This window comes from Chiloscyllium plagiosum, unplaced genomic scaffold (assembly GCF_037043375.1).
Source record: "Chiloscyllium plagiosum isolate Xiang-an unplaced genomic scaffold, Cpla_swu_hap1 HiC_scaffold_10, whole genome shotgun sequence".
Classification (NCBI taxonomy): domain Eukaryota; kingdom Metazoa; phylum Chordata; class Chondrichthyes; order Orectolobiformes; family Hemiscylliidae; genus Chiloscyllium; species Chiloscyllium plagiosum.
The window spans coordinates 31,527,834-31,543,900 of NW_028270148.1; the positions used below are offsets into that span (position 1 = coordinate 31,527,834).

At 42.6% G+C, this 16,067-nt stretch overlaps 1 protein-coding gene across 2 annotated transcripts in view; it reads left to right on the forward strand.

Moving 5' to 3' along the window:
* The window catches only part of LOC122552713 (apoptosis-stimulating of p53 protein 2-like), a 117,491-nt gene that overhangs the window by 18,865 nt on the left and 82,559 nt on the right, over positions 1-16,067 (forward strand). For both annotated transcript variants that reach the window (XM_043695612.2, XM_087991255.1), the window contains exons 2-4: positions 2,250-2,397; positions 3,872-3,991; positions 14,704-14,780. In XM_043695612.2, the coding sequence (XP_043551547.2) occupies positions 2,250-2,397; positions 3,872-3,991; positions 14,704-14,780 (345 nt within the window). The remainder of the gene's footprint in view (positions 1-2,249; positions 2,398-3,871; positions 3,992-14,703; positions 14,781-16,067) is intronic.

Here is a 16,067-nt window from a genome sequence, read left to right on the forward strand (position 1 = left end):
GAAGACTGGAGGTTGGCTAACGTGGTGCCACTGTTTAAGAAGGGTGGTAAGGACCAGCCAGGGAAGTATAGACCAGTGAGCCTGACCTCAGTGGTGGGCAAGTTGTTGGAGAGAATCCTGAGGGACAGGTTGTACATGTATTTGGGATTGATTCGGGATAGTCAACATGGCTTTGTGATTGGGAAATCATGTCTCATAAACATGATTGAGGTTTTTGAAGAAGTAACAAAGAAGATTGATGAGGGCAGAGCAGTAGAATGTGATCAATGTGGACTTCAGTACGGTCTTCAACAAGGTTCCCCATGGGAGACTGGTTAGCAAGGTTAGATCTCATGGAATACAGGGAGAACTAGCCATTTGGATACAGAACTGGCTTAAAGGTAGAATACAGAGGGTGGTGGTGTAGGGTTGTTTTTCAGACTGGAAGCCTGTGACCAGTGGAGTGCCACAAGGATCGGTGCTGGGCCTCTAGCTTTTGTCATTTACATAAATGATTTGGATGCGAGCATAAGAGGTATAGTTAGTGAGTTTGCAGAAAATTGAAGGTGTAGTGGACAGCTAAGAGGGTTACCTCAGATTACAACAGGATCTGGACCAGATGGGCCAATGGGCTAAGAAGTGGCAGATGGAGTTTAATTCGGATAAATGCGAGGTGCTGCATTTTGGGAAACAAATCTTAGCAGGACTTATACACTTAATGGTAAGGTCCTAGGGAGTGTTGCTGAACAAAGAGACCTTGGAGTGCAGGTTCATAGCTCCTTGAAAGTGGAGTCGCAGGTAGATAGGATAGTGAAGAAGGCGTTTGATATGCTTTCCTTTATTGGTCAGAGTATTGAGTACAGGAGTTGGGAGGTCATGTTGTGTTTGTACAGGAGATTGGTTAGGCCACTATTGGAATATTGCATGCAATTCTGCTCTCCTTCCTATCAGAAAGATGTTGTGAAATTTGAAAGGGTTCAGAAAAGATTTACAAGGATGTTGCCAGGGTTGGAGGATCTGAACTACAGGGAGAGGCTGAACAAGCTGGGGCTGTTTTCCCTGGAGTGTCGGAGGCTGAGGGGTGACCGTATAGAGGTTTACAAAATTATGAGGGGCATGGATAGGATAAATAGGCAAAGTCTTTTCCCTGGGGTCGGGGAGTCCAGAACTAGAGGGCATAGGTTTAGCGTGAGAGGGGAAAGATATAAAAGAGACCTAAGGGGCAACCTTTTCACACACAGGGTGGTACTTGTATGGAATGAGCTGCCAGAGGATGTGGTGGAGGCTGGGTACAATTGCAACATTTAAGAGGCATTTGGATGGGTATATGAATAGGAAAGGGTTTGGAGGGATATGGGCCGGGCGCTGGCAGGTGGGACTAGATTGGGTTGGTATATCTGGTTGGCATGGACGGGTTGGACCGAAGGGTCTGTTTCCATGCTGTACATCTCTATGACTCTGACTTCTGTGCTGAATGACTCTAAATAAATTAAGTATCCACAGTATCTGATGTATTCAGTTCCATGGATTCGGAGTTCTGTATGAAGGTATTTCTTTCCGTCTCAGTCCTAAATGATAGATGCATTAATCTGAGAACCCGAGTTTGAGGCACCCCAAGCCAGGAGAAACATTTCTTTCATAAGATGCCCTTCATTATGTTTTTTGACATCACTGCTATGCTAATTGGATACATATGTAGCAACTTAAAATTAGGTATTATGGACACTGGAAGCCATCAGCAACTCCAGAATGGTATTCATCCATAATCTGCAACCACATGATCTTCCTCAATCTATAATTATCATTGTTGAATCCCACAGAAACAATATGCTCAGGGTTACCATTGACCAGAAATGGAATCAGTTGCAATATCTACAGGAAGTCAGAATCTGGGAGTTCTGTGGTGATTAACTCATCTGATGCCCCACGAACATTCATCATTTACAATTGATGTTAACAGTATGATTAAATATCTTCATTTGCCTGGACAAATGCAGCTCCAACTATACTTGAGGCACTAACATGCAGTGGTAGCCATGTGTACAACTTCAAAGATTTTAAATCATTTGCTAAACCATGAGATAATATTGTGTAAGTCGTCTGCTGTTGGTTGATCACTGTAAAAGATCAATTCTGATCATGTATAATTTTCACACTGTGGATAAACTTGATGCTTGGACTAAGTGTAGAATTACACGATCTTCATTATGAGCTTGGCAGTGTTGAGGAAAAATTGATCTAGGTAAAGCTTTTCTCTTTGCTTGATGTAGATGTTTCTCACTGTGTACCTGAGGAACAATGATCAACATTACACAGAGGTACCAATCACTCCAGATACCACGTGTCGAGATGTTATTGGTTATTGCAAAGAACCAGGAGAGAGAGACTGTTATTTGGCTGAGCGTTGGCATGGTGCTGGTAAGTGAAATCTGTTCAGCTGCTACATGTTCAAGCTATTTTGTTGGATAGACACTATTGACTTGGTTTCTTTTAGAATACTGCAAAAAGGCTATTTTATATTGTATGTTCTGGCTATAACGTAGCATTGAGGCTGTTGCAAATTAACAGACATTAGCAAAGGCAAAAAAAAATTGAACCAGTTAACTTGAAATAGTTTTCTCATGAATCCTACAGAGCAGTTTCATGTTTTCTCACTTTCTCCTACATGTTTTGCTCATACTGGGTAGGTAGTAACCTATCTTAACTGAAAGCACTTTGGAACAGATTGTCAGCTGAGACAGTGTCGTTTTGTTGGATGAAATGCTAAACAAAATTCCTAGTTTGTTTTCAATTTGCTATGAAGAATAATTTGTACATCATACGTGTTGTTATTGCCTTACTGAAGGAATATGCTGGACATTGAGTGTTCTCAGTGTTGTCACTAATGTTAAAAACTTTATTAAAGTACACAAGATTCTCTGATTTACCTGTCTTTTTAGGTCTAGGTTATCAAAGCATGGCCCAGTTTGTGCTTAATAAGAATTGCCATTTATTACAAATAAATAATTTCTAGCTACAAGCCTACAATTTGAGCCATCAGCATATGACTTCAGTTAAAACTTTAAACCCCTTATAAAACTCATGCTACACAAACATACAAACACAAGAAGAGTGTGAAGGGCAGAGAGAGCGAGAGAGAGACTTGGAAGGAAGTTCACTGACTCCCTGTAGGTTTCACTGAGGTGATCCATTTAGATTGTCAGTATGTACGGCTCAGTCCTTGTTCTCCAATACTTGCTTGTAGGATGCATGAGGCAATTAATTCTGATGTCTATGACGTCTTTGTTAAAAGGCACAGTTTACTACAATGGCTGAGGGAAAAAAAAGCTTCCTTCAGGTTTGAGGTGGTTCTTGTTGCAGAGGAACACCCCCACCCACCCACCACCCCCTCCCTTACCCCAGTCCCTTTCTGTCCTCTCAACTCCCTGACCCTCTCTGAACGCTCCCCATCCCTCTCTGTCCCCCCTCATGTCCCACCCACCTCCGTTGCCCTCCCCACCCCAGCCTGTTTCTCCCCTGCCGTTGCCCCATCTCTGTCCGTTTCCCCCTCTTTGTTCTCTCATCTGCTCATCTCTCTCTCTTTCTCTCGCGCTCTCCCCCCTGTTGTTCCCCTTATGTCTCTTCCCACCTTTTCCTTTCTTTCTATCTCACTTAACCCTCTTTTGCCGCGTGTGCTCACTCTCACTGTGGAGGAAAGAAACCAGCACAGAGTCTGAAAAACATGACTTGTAACTTTACCCAGTTCTGTCTGTGATCAAGAATACAGAAACTTAAAAAGATACAGTCTTTAGTGTGTAAAGAATGTCAAGTCTCATGATTTGTAGGTTGAAAACGCTTTTTAGTAGTATTCGGTTATGTTGAACAGAAATAATTTAGTTTTTCTTCCATGTAGAGCGTGTCATAGCAGATAATGAGCGTATATATGATATTCTACAACAGTGGGGTGTTCAAAGAAAGGATGTTTGTTTCTATCTGCGCCATGAGCGTCCACCGAGCACAACCAGGGATGCAGGTAAGATGTGTGTCACATTTGTTCAGCCTAATTTACTGGATTTTTTCATACATGAGAATCCATTCACTTTCAGATATTCTCAAACTGTTCCAATTCACTTTTCATATCTTTTTTTGTTGTGTGTAATGCTCATTTCTGGAATTAGTTCCTAGTGGATAAACAAGTTTGTATAAGCAAAACAAGTAAATCCAGTCTGATGCAGCTTGCCAGATTTTTTAGAGTTCTCATGATCATTGCAACAGACAGCAGTTTTATGAAAGACTAAAGAACTATTATAGTTTGCTGAGAAGTACAAATAATGTTTTAAAAATCATTGGCACAACCACATCTTCAATAGGGTAATTCATATTTATTCTTAAATTTGCAAATGTAGAATGGGAACTGACCTCTGTGGCGCAATTGGTTCTACATTGATAAGGTTTCCTGTTTTGAAAATTTTAAACAACAGTTTATTTCAGAATTGTGTCTTGAGAATAATTTTGAAGTTGATACCCAAATGGTAAAAGGTTTTCAGAATTCTGCATCTTTTCTAACAGGCAAATTACAAGATTTTGAAAGGACAGGCTAACATATGATTTCAGTAGTATACCAATGCAAATTCTAAAATCCCATCTCATTCACTAATGAACCTTTGCTGCACTGAACAATGACTCCAGATGCACAGCAATATGGTTGACTGTTAACTGCCCATAGAAATGGCATAGCATCAACAGCAATGCGAATATGAGCACTAACTATGTAACTAGGCAAAAGTGAGGACTGCAGATGCTGGAAACCAGAGTTTAGAGTGGTGCTGGAAAAGCACAGCAGGTCAGGCAGCATCCGAGGAGCAGGAAAATCGATGTTTCGGGCAAAAGCCCTTCATCAGGAATCATGGTGAAGGGCTTTTGACGGAAAACTTCTATTTTCCTGCTCCTCGGCTGCTGCCTGACCTGCTGTGCTTTTCCAGCACCACTCTCATCGAAACACTAACTACGTAAGGTCCAGTCTTCTGATGCTAGTTTGTGTTGTGAACGTTCCAAACTTGGATAGGCCACGGTCAAGTAGAGATTTGTGGAATAAAGCGAACTTTTCAGTAATTTAAGTACAATCTTTTAATTTTAAGTATGAATATTAAATCCATGATTAGGAGAAATGTTACTTAAGTGACTAGGGCGATCTGTGTCAATTAGAGTCATAGAGATGTACAGCATGGTCCAACCTGTCCATGCCGACCAGATATCCCAACCCAATCTAGTCCTACCTGCCAGCAACTGGCCCATATCCCTCCAAACCCTTCCTATTCATATACCCATCCAAATGCCACTCAAATGTTGCAATTGTACCAGCCTCCACCACTTCCTCTGGCAGCTCATTCCATACAAGTACCACCCTCTGCATGAAAATGTCGCCCCTTAGGTCTCTTTTATATCTTTCCCCTCTCACCCTAAACCTATGCCCTCTAGTTCTGGACTCCCCGACTTCAGGGAAAAGACATTGTCTATTTATCCTGTCCATGCCCCTCATAATTTTGTAAACCTCTATACGGTCACCCCTCAGCCTCCGACACTCCAGGGAAAACAGCCCCAGCCTGTTTCAGTCTCTCCCTGTAGCTCAAATCCTCCAACCCTGGCAACATCCTTGTAAATCTTTTCTGAATCCTTTCAAGTTTCACAACATCTTTCCAATAGGAAGGAGAGCAGAATTGCATGCAATATTCCAACAGTGGCCTAACCAATGTCCTGAACAAACACAACATGACCTCCCAACTCCTGTACTCAATACTCTGACCAATAAAGGAAAGCATATCAAACGCCTTCTTCACTATCCTATCTACCTGTGACTCCACTTTCAAGGAGCTATGAACCTGAACTCCAAGGTCTTTTTGTTCAGCACCACTCCCTCGGACCTTACCATGGAGCATATAAGTTCTGCTAAGATTTGCTTTCCCAAAATGCAGCACCTCGCATTTATCTGAATTAAACTCCATCTGCCACTTCTCAGCCCATTGGTCCATCTGGTCCAGATCCTGTTGTAATTCAAGGTAACCCTCTTAGCTGTCCACTACACCTCCAATTTTGGTGTCATCTGCAAACTTACCAACTGTACCTCTTATGCTCGCGTCCAAATCATTTATGTAAATGGCAAAAAGTAGAGGCCCAGCACCGATCCTTGTGGCACTCCACTGGTCACAGGCTTCCAGTCTGAAAAACAACCCTACACCACCACCCTCTGTCTTCTACCTTAGAGTCAGTTCTGTATCCAAATGGCTAGTTCTCCCTGTATTCTATGAGATAGAACCTTGCTAATCGGTCTCCCATGGGGAACTTTGTTGAACGCCTTACTGAAGTCCATATAGGTCACATCTACTGCTCTGCCCTCATCAATCTTCTTTGTTACTTCTTCAAAAACCTCAATCATGTTTGTGAGACATGTTTTCTCACGCACAAAGCAATGTTGACTAGCCCGAATCAGTCCTTGCCTTTCCAAATACATGTACAACCTGTCCCTCAGGATTCCCTCCAACAACTTGCCCACCACTGAGGTCAGGCTCACTGGTCTATAGTTCCCTGGCTTGACTTTACCGCCCTTCTTAAACAGTGGCACCACGTTTGCCAACCTCCGGTCTTCCGGCACCTCACCTGTGACTATCGATAATACAAATATCTCAGCAAGAGGCCCAGCAAACACTTCTCTAGCTTCCCACAGAGTTCTCGGGTGCACCTGATCAGGTCCTAGGGATTTAGCCACCTTTAACCATTTCAAGACATCCAGCACTTCCTCCTCTGTAAGCTGGACATTTTACAAGATGTCACCATCTATTTCCCTACAGTCTATATCTTCCATATCCTTTTCCACAATAAATACTGATGCAAAATATTAATTTAGTACGTCCCCCATTTTCTGTGGCTCCACACAAAGTCCGCCTTGCTGATCTTTGAGGGGCCCTATTCTCTCCCCAGTTACCCTTTTTTCCTTAATATATTTGTAAAAACCCTTTGGATTCTCCTTAATTCTATTTGCTAAAGCTATCTCATATCCCCGTTTTGCCCTCCTGATTTCCCTCTTAAGTATACTCCTACTTCCTTTATACTCTTCGAAGCATTCACTCGATCTATCCTGTCTATACCTGACATATGCTTCCTTTTTCTTAATTAATCCAATCAATGCAATTAACTGAACATCCTTGCTATCCCAGATGTCTTTCCATGACCTTGATCTGGCTTAGCTTGTGCCCTTCTCAACTTCGCATTGCTTTTTGCAAACTTCAGTCTTTTGATGCAAGCTTCTTGTGTATATGTTTTTTTTAACAAGGCACTCAGCCACTTAAGACCACCTAAATGGAACTTGCTCTGTGAAAACCTTTCCATCTCAACATCTGTCCCTGTTTTCCAAATTATTTTCAAGTATATTTCATGAATTTAGCCTTTAGGTATGTATCCTGACTCTCAAAAAGTAATAATTAGCTCTACTGGAAGTGGGGAAAGAGGAAGGACCAATAAATGTACCTGTTAAGTTTTGGAAGGTGAGCAATGGTGTACCACCAGCTTTGAGGTTGATATTCTTTCTTCTTCACTATAATGCCACTACTTCCAAGATGGGAACACTAGTCAAAACAATTTTTAAATGGTTAAACATTGTGGGAACAGAATCAAAAGCAATTTAAGGGGAGAAGGGAATGCAGGAATGCTTCTTAGCAAATTCTACTTGCAGATCATTATTTACATGAATCTACTCCAACTAAATTCACCTTTTGTTCAAAAAAGGGTCAAGCCAATACTGTGGTAAATTTACAAAATGGAAAGCCTCACTTCCATGAAGCAAACTTTATACAAATTCAAGGGTAAACAAATCAGATTAAGGTCCTTAAATGAAAGCAAAATGCTCTGAATGTTGGAAATCTGAAATTAAATTGAGTCTGCCAGAGAAATTCAGCTAGTCTACCAGCAACTATGCAGAGAGAAAACCGAGTTTACGATTCAAATCCAAAATCTCCTCTTCAGAGATATGCAGACTTGAAAATTTTTTTGAAAATCTTGACAAACTGGGAGGAGAGCAAATGGAATAGATGGTGAGGAATGCAGGCAGGATTAAATCTGTACTGAGAGAAAAGCCTACAAGGCATTGTGTGTATGTGTATGGTGGTGTTTTAAAAAATTCTCAAGGTCAGGTTCGTAGGAGAGTCGTCTGACACAGAACAAACGACCAAGAGGCGAGTCTGCTAGAATATGGGCATTTTATTCCCCGCAGCGTCGCCACAACCAGGTCTCATACAACGGGTCTGGCTTATACTCACTCTACATGTTACCGGAACTGGGAGCCGTCAGTTCTCGTAGAGCGGTTGCCAACAACCCACGCTCGGCGGTTAAACGTAACCCCGGAGCAGACTCACCGAACTGGAGACTTTTCCAGCTGATATACTCTTTTCCAGATATAAACATTCATGTGAACAGCAGAGCAAGGCTAAAAAACACATTCCATTCTGGTTACATACAGATAAGAAGATTCACACGGGGAGGTGTGTAATAAGATTCACACGGGACTAAGCAACACCTCCATTCCGGTTAGATTCACACATGTATTGGGACATAATTTTTAACCGTTTCACCACAGGTGGTCAAAATGATGGACAATGTTTGCATTGTGAAATTGTTGAACTGTTGAGTTCTGAAAAGTTGTAAAGTGTCTAAGTGTAAAATGAGGTGCTGTTCCTCGAGATTGCATTAAGCTTCACTGGGGCACTATAGCAGGACTAGGGCAGAAACATCAGCATAGAGAAAGATGGTTTGTTGAAATGCGAAGTTATTAAAAGGTAGGGGTCATTCTTATGTACAGAGCGGAGGCATTGTGTGAAGTGGTCACCAAGTCTGTGTTTTGGTCTTGTTAATGTAAAGGAGACTGTGTTGTGCGCAGTAAATCCAGCAGACAATCCTAATTGAAAGGAGTACCAGTAAATCACTGCTTTATCTGGAAAGTGTGATTGGGACCATAGACAGGAGGAGGTTAAAAAAACAGCTCTGATTGCTCAGGAAGGGTGAGGGAGTGTTCGAAGTGATAAAGTGAACCAGGGTGTCACTGAGGGAATGAATCCAGAGAAGACAGGCAGTGGAAGAGAGGAGAAAGTGTTCTTGTTGGTGGCACCCTGGAGATGGCACAGGATGATGTTTTGCAGGGTGAGAAGTGAGGACAAAGTTGAACCCTACCGCTGTTTCATAAGGAAGTGGAAAGGGTCAGGGCAGAAGTGTAGGCAATGGGTCAGACACAGCTTAGAGCCGTGCCAACTGTGGTTGGATGAGGAGTGGGGATGGAATTCTCACTTGATGAAAAAGGAGGGCATGTCATAAGCACCCCTGTGGAAGATGGAATTGTTAAATCAGTAGCAACAGATTCAGGGAAATTGGGATAATGGAATGCAGTTCTGGTACAAATAAGGGTGTGCGGTAACTATGAGAGTCAGCGGGTTTGCATGAGACATTAGTGGACAGTGTATCCCCAGAAATAGAATAAGCAAAGTCAGGGGAGGGAAGGGAAGAATCTGAGATGGAGGTGTTGACAGTGAGAGAAGGTTGGAAATTGGAAGCGGAACTGATTGATTTTTCCAGTTCCAGATGAGAGCAAGACAGGATTGATGATATCATTGATGTATCAGCAAAGGATTAATGGGAGGATGCCTGAGTAGAACTGGAAGCAAGACTGTTTCACAGACCCCAATAAGAGACAGGCATAACTAGGACCATACCTTGAGCCTGGAAATAGTGAGATGACTTAAAGCCAAATTTTTACAATTAGTGCAAGGTCAGCAAAGTTCAGGAGATTGGTGGTGGATGAGTTCTGTTCAGTCCTCCTTTCAAAAAAGAAGTAAATTATTCAGACCACCCTTGTGAGGGTCCACATTAATGTTAGCTGAAAATGTGTTGCTGGAAAAGAGCAGCAGGTCAGGCAGCATCCAAGGAGCAGCCTGACCTTGGATGCTGCCTGACCTGCTGCGCTTTTCCAGCAACACATTTTCAGCTCTGATCTCCAGCATCTGCAGTCCTCACTTTCTCCTCCACATTAATGTTATGCTAGAAAGGATGTAGGTTTGCTCGCTGAGCTGGAAGGTTCATTTTCAGATGGTTTATTACCATACTAGGTAACATCTTCAGTGATCCTCCAAATGAAGCACTGTTGGTGTAGCCCGCTTTCTATTTATATGTTTGAGTTTCCTTGGTTTTGTGATGTCATTTCCTGTGGTGACATCATTTCCTATGACTATGTCATTTTCTCAGTGCGTAAAATGGTAAATATCACTGACGAAACGTCTGAACACAAACCTTCCAGCTCCACAAGCAAACCGACATCCATAACTTCCACCTGAGCAAAACATCTTCTCAAAACTCATTATACTCGGATGACTAATGATAAAAGTAAAGTATCAGTGCTAGTTCTGACAAATAAGTTGAGCACCAGATAGGTTGTTCACCGTACTGACACACTATAATCCCCCAGCGTTTAACTTTTTTTCTTCAACTTATCCATAGTTTTTTTTTCCATTTGGTGCATAGCAAAAAGCTGGATTAATTCATGAATAATTTAAAGTCTGCACGTAGACTTTGCAATCAAAACAGTTTGTTTTTTTACAAGAGCTGAATTCAAGAAGCTGGTCTTTTTTCAAGTGTTCTACTTTGTCCATTAAATAGTTTATTGAATTGTGCTGTACTCAGATGTAATTGCATTAATGTTGGATTATGGTAAATCAGTGATTTGTCTGGTAGTATTAATGATTCCTTTAGCGCTTGCACTTCGAAGATTTGCTGTTTTGCTAATTTTGTTAGATGTTTCACTGTTATATTTTACTTCAGAGAGTGGCCTCTTGTTAAGCTACTCCATGTATACATTTTTATGTATTTGGGTTTCAGCTAAACAAAGATGTAAATTAAATCCATTTCTCCAATTCCAATGCTGCTATTGTGCTTTGCTCTTCTTGATTAATTCATGATTAGCTCACAGCTGAAAAGAGGCTGTGCCATGTGGAACTGGTGAAATCCAACTGATTATTGGTGAGCGCATTATTGAGTAAATTATATTGGAGCACTGGTAGTTTCTTTTATTGGATTTCTTATTAGGAATAGGTTAATAATAATTGTTATTAGCTGGAGGAGTCATGCTGGTGGGATGGACCAGAGCAGTATTCCTCCTTAGAGATTAGATTCCCTACAGTGTGGAAACAGGCCCTTCGGCCCAACCAGTCCACACCGACCCTCCGAAGAGTAACCCACCCAGACCCATTTCCCTCTGACAAATGCACCTTACACTATGGGCAATTTATCATGGCCAATTCACCTAACCTGCACATCTTTGGACTGTGGGAGGAAACCAGAGCACCTGGAGGAAACCCACGCAGACACTGGGAGAACGTGCAAACTCCACACAGACAGGCACCCGAGGCTGGAATCGAACCTGGGATCCTGGTGCTGTGAGATGCAGTGCTAACCACTGAGCCACCATGCTGTCCTTTATTGATTAATGTTCTATTGGATCAGCTTCAATAGTGGTTTGGCTACTTCTGAGTCACTTCTGTAAAAGGTTGTCAATTTCACTTCGTGCAGTAAGTCCAACACTTTTTTTTGTTGAAGGCTGGTGTTTGGTGGTGATTTTGAGGGCTGTTGAGAATATTCACGAGCTGGTCTTTCCTTTTGAGGGTTTTATGTTTCTTTAATTTCAAAAATTACTTTATTCTTTTTTTATACAAACATAGTAGCTGAAGCACTTTGATTCTGTAGTCTTTAAGTATGAAGAACAAAACAAGCCCAAGGCGTTCCTTACTGAGGGAACACTGCCTCAAAGGAAAAGCTACCATGTAAAGTCTTTGAACCAAATTACAGTAGGGACCCATTATCAGATCTTCTGGTACACCAAATATATGTAACTGCTACATTGCGTTAGTAAGAAATGCCTTTGGGTTGTTGGAACTGTCATGATAGTCAAACTCTAATGTTTGTTTTCAATGTGCCAAAACTATACAAAACCAAACTGCTCTAGTGATTGTTGGGTATAGAAAGATGTTTTTTAAATGAAAAAAAAACATCCATTCAGTACTTCTGGCTGTGTAAGACTGGAGATGTGGGTGAAGGCAGGTAGTTTGCGACGGAACTAGATTTGTTGGAACTGATTTGGAATAAAGCTGTACTCGAGGGGTTCAGAATGCAGTTCACATCACATAGAACATAGAAGAATACAGCGCAGTACAGGCCCTTCGGCCCTCGATGTTGCGCCGATCCAAGCCCACCTAACCTACACTAGCCCACTATCCTCCATATGCCTATCCAATGCCCGCTTAAATGCCCATAATGAGGGAGAGTCCTCCACTGCTACTGGCAGGGCATTCCATGAACTCACGACTCGCTGAGTAAAGAATCTACCCCTAACATCTGTCCTATACCTACCACCCCTTAATTTAAAGCTATGCCCCCTTGTAATAGCTGACTCCATACGTGGAAAAAGATTCTCACTGTCGACCCTATCTAAACCCCTAATCATCTTGTACACCTCTATCAAGTCACCCCTAAACCTTCTTTTCTCCAATGAAAACAACCCCAAGTGCCTCGGCCTTTCCTCATACGATCTTTCTACCATACCAGGCAACATCCTGGTAAACCTCCTCTGCACCCGTTCCAGTGCCTCCACATCCTTCCTGTAGTATGGCGACCAAAACTGCACACAATACTCCAGATGCGGCCGCACCAGAGTCTTATACAACTGCAACATGACCTTAGTACTCCGGAACTCAATTCCTCTACCAATAAAAGCCAGTACGCCATATGCCTTCTTCACCGCACTATTTACCTGGGTGGCAACTTTCAAAGATCTGTGTACATGGATACCAAGATTCCTCTGCTCATCCACACTACCAAGTATCCGTCCATTAGCCCAGTACCCCATCTTTTTGTTACTCTTACCAAAGTGAATCACCTCACACTTAGCTCCATTGAACTCCATTTGCCACCTTTCTGCCCAGTTCTCCAGCTTATCTATATCCCGCTGTAACCTGCCACGTCCTTCCTCACTGTCTACAACTCCTCCGACTTTCGTATCATCCGTAAACTTGCTCACCCAACATTCTAACCCCTCCTCCAGGTCATTTATAAAAATGACAAACAGCAATGGTCCCAAAACAGATCCTTGCGGAACACCGCTAGTGACGGCACTCCAAGATGAACCTTTGCCATCAACTACTACCCTCTGTCTTCTTCCGGCCAGCCAACTCCTAATCCAAACCTCCAACTCACCCTCAATGCCATACCTCCATATTTTTTTGCAGTAGTCTACCATGGGGAACCTTATCAAACGCCTTACTAAAATCCATATACACCACATCTACCGCTTTCCCCTCGTCCACCTCCTTAGTCACCTTCTCAAAGAATTCAATAAGGTTTGTGAGGCACGACCTGCCCTTCACAAAACCATGCTGACTATCCTTGATCACATTATTCCTATCCAGATGTTCATAAATCCTATCCCTTACAATTCTCTCTAAGATTTTGCCCACAACAGAAGTGAGACTCACCGGCCTATAGTTACTAGGGTTATCCCTACTCCCCTTCTTGAACAAGGGAACCACATTTGCTAGCCTCCAATCTTCTGGCACTACTCCTGTAGACAACGAGGACATAAAAATCAAGGCCAATGGCTTTGCAATCTCCTCCCTTGCTTCCCAGAGAATCCTAGGATAAATGCCATCAGGCCCAGGGGACTTATCTATTTTCACCCTTCCCAGAATTTCCAACACCTCTTCTCTACATACCTCAAAGCCATCCATTCTACTTAATTGTGACTCAGTATTCACATTGACAACAATGTCCTGTTCCTGATTGAATACTGATGAAAAGTATTCATTCAGTGTCTCCCCAATCTCTTCAGCCTCCACACGCAACTTCCCACTACCATCCTTGACTGGACCTATTCCTACCCTAGTCATTCTTTTATTCCTGACATACCTATAGAAAGCCTTAGGGTTTTCCCTAATCCTACCAACTAAGGACCTTTCATGTCCCCTCCTTGCTGCTCTTAGCTCTCTCTTCAGGTCCTTCCTGGCTACCTTATAACTCTGAATCGCCCCAATTGAACCTTCACGCCTCATCTTTACATATGCCGCCCTCTTCCATTTAACAAGGGATTCCAATTCCTTATTAAACCACGGCTCCCTCACACGACCCTTTCCTCCCTGCCAGATGGGTACATACTTATCAAGGACACTCAATAGTTGCTTCTTGAACAAGCTCCACATATCAATTACGCCCTTGCCTTGAAGCTTACTTTTCCAAGCCACACATCCGAAGTCATGCCTCACCGCATCATAATTTCCCTGCCCCCAGCTATAACTCTTGCCCTGTAGTGCACACTTATCCCTCTCCATCACTAGAGTAAAAGTCACCGAATTGTGGTCACCTTCTCAACTAGGGGCAGGCAATAATTACGGGCCAGCTGGCAATGCCATTTCCCACGAGAGAATAAATGAAGGTTTATCTTTTCTTCTGTTTGCTGTGAATTTTGATATTTCACTTTCAGTGCAATTCCCTACCTTCACCCAGATCTGGGTAGATTTCACTGGGAACAAAATGTTGTGCAATGACGAAACTTTGTATCTGCCAAACAATTGTTTCTGGGTGGAGTCAGAAATCACAGCTGCTGAACACAATGAGTTTGGTTATTCAATGTAACTATATTTATTTTAAAACAACTATTTCTTACAGGCTGTCTGAGACTCCAAGATCCAACGCTGAAGAGAAATCGAGCCCAGGGTACTATGGATAGACAGATGGAAAATGGTGTAAGTCGAATGAATTGTTCATTTTTGTAAGGTTTAATGTTTGTTTTTTTTGGTATTATGATTCTCAATCTTTTCCAGATTTTTCTGTTTCAGCTGTGGTGCTAGAGGATACTTGTCTATAAATTATGTATAAAAGTCAGTGCTGGTCACTTACAGTGGTGTCCTGACATTATTAAAGTGGTAATAATGCATTATTCCCATGCTGGTGGTGAAGTGATTTTTCTAAATACACCTAGGGGAAAAAAAAATTTGCTGTTGCTATCAAAACCGATTAACTCATCAATAGATCTAATTCCAGATTAAGTACCCCTATTTAAAAGCAGTGATTATATTTGTTGTTTCTACATGAAGCTAAAATGGTGAGGTCATATAAATAGGAATAAGTTTGTTGTTGCAAATCCTGCAGTGAAGTTTAAATTTTCTTCTTGTTTCATTGGGTTTTTCGAGCATCTTCTTTGAGAAGACGGTGAAGGATCTGTGAGCTTGTGAAGTGCAGTGTTAGGATGGATACAAACAACAACATTAAATTTCCTCATGCACTAGATTCACATGGAAAATGTCAAGATTGTTGTGCTGGAAAAGCACAGCAGGTCAGGCAGCATCCGAGGAGCAGGAAAATCAATGTTTTGGGTGTAAGCCGTTCATCAGGAATGAAGCTGAGAACCACGAAGGTGGAAAGATAAATGAGAGGTCGGGTGGGACTGAAGGGAAAGCACCCACACTCTCCTCTGCCCCCCCCCCCCCCCCCCCTCACCTCACCTCCGTCCAAGGCCCCAAAGGAGCTTTCCACATCCATCAAAGTTTCATTTGCACTTCCACGCATGTCATTTACTGAATTTATTGCTTCCGATGTGGTCTCCTCTACATTGGGGAGACAGGATGCCTACTCACAGTGTACTTCAGAGAATATCTCCAGGACACCCGCACCAACCAACCCCACCGCCCCAGGGCCAATCACTTCAACTCCCCTTCCCACTCCACCGAGAATGTGCAGGTCCTGGGCCTCCACCATCCCCACTCCCTTACCACCCAATGCCTGGAGGAAGGTCACCTCATCTTCCGTCTCGGGAGCCTCCAAACCCATTGCATCAATGTGGATTTCACCAGCCTCCTCATTTTCCCCCCCCTCCCCCACCGTACCCAGTTCGAACCTTCCAGTTCAGCACCATCTTCATGATCTGTCCCGACTGTCCATCTTCATTCCTACCAATCTGCTCCACCCTCCGCTTCGACCTGTTGCACTTTCATCTACCTTTCCCCCAGCCTCAACCCCCTCTCATTTATCTC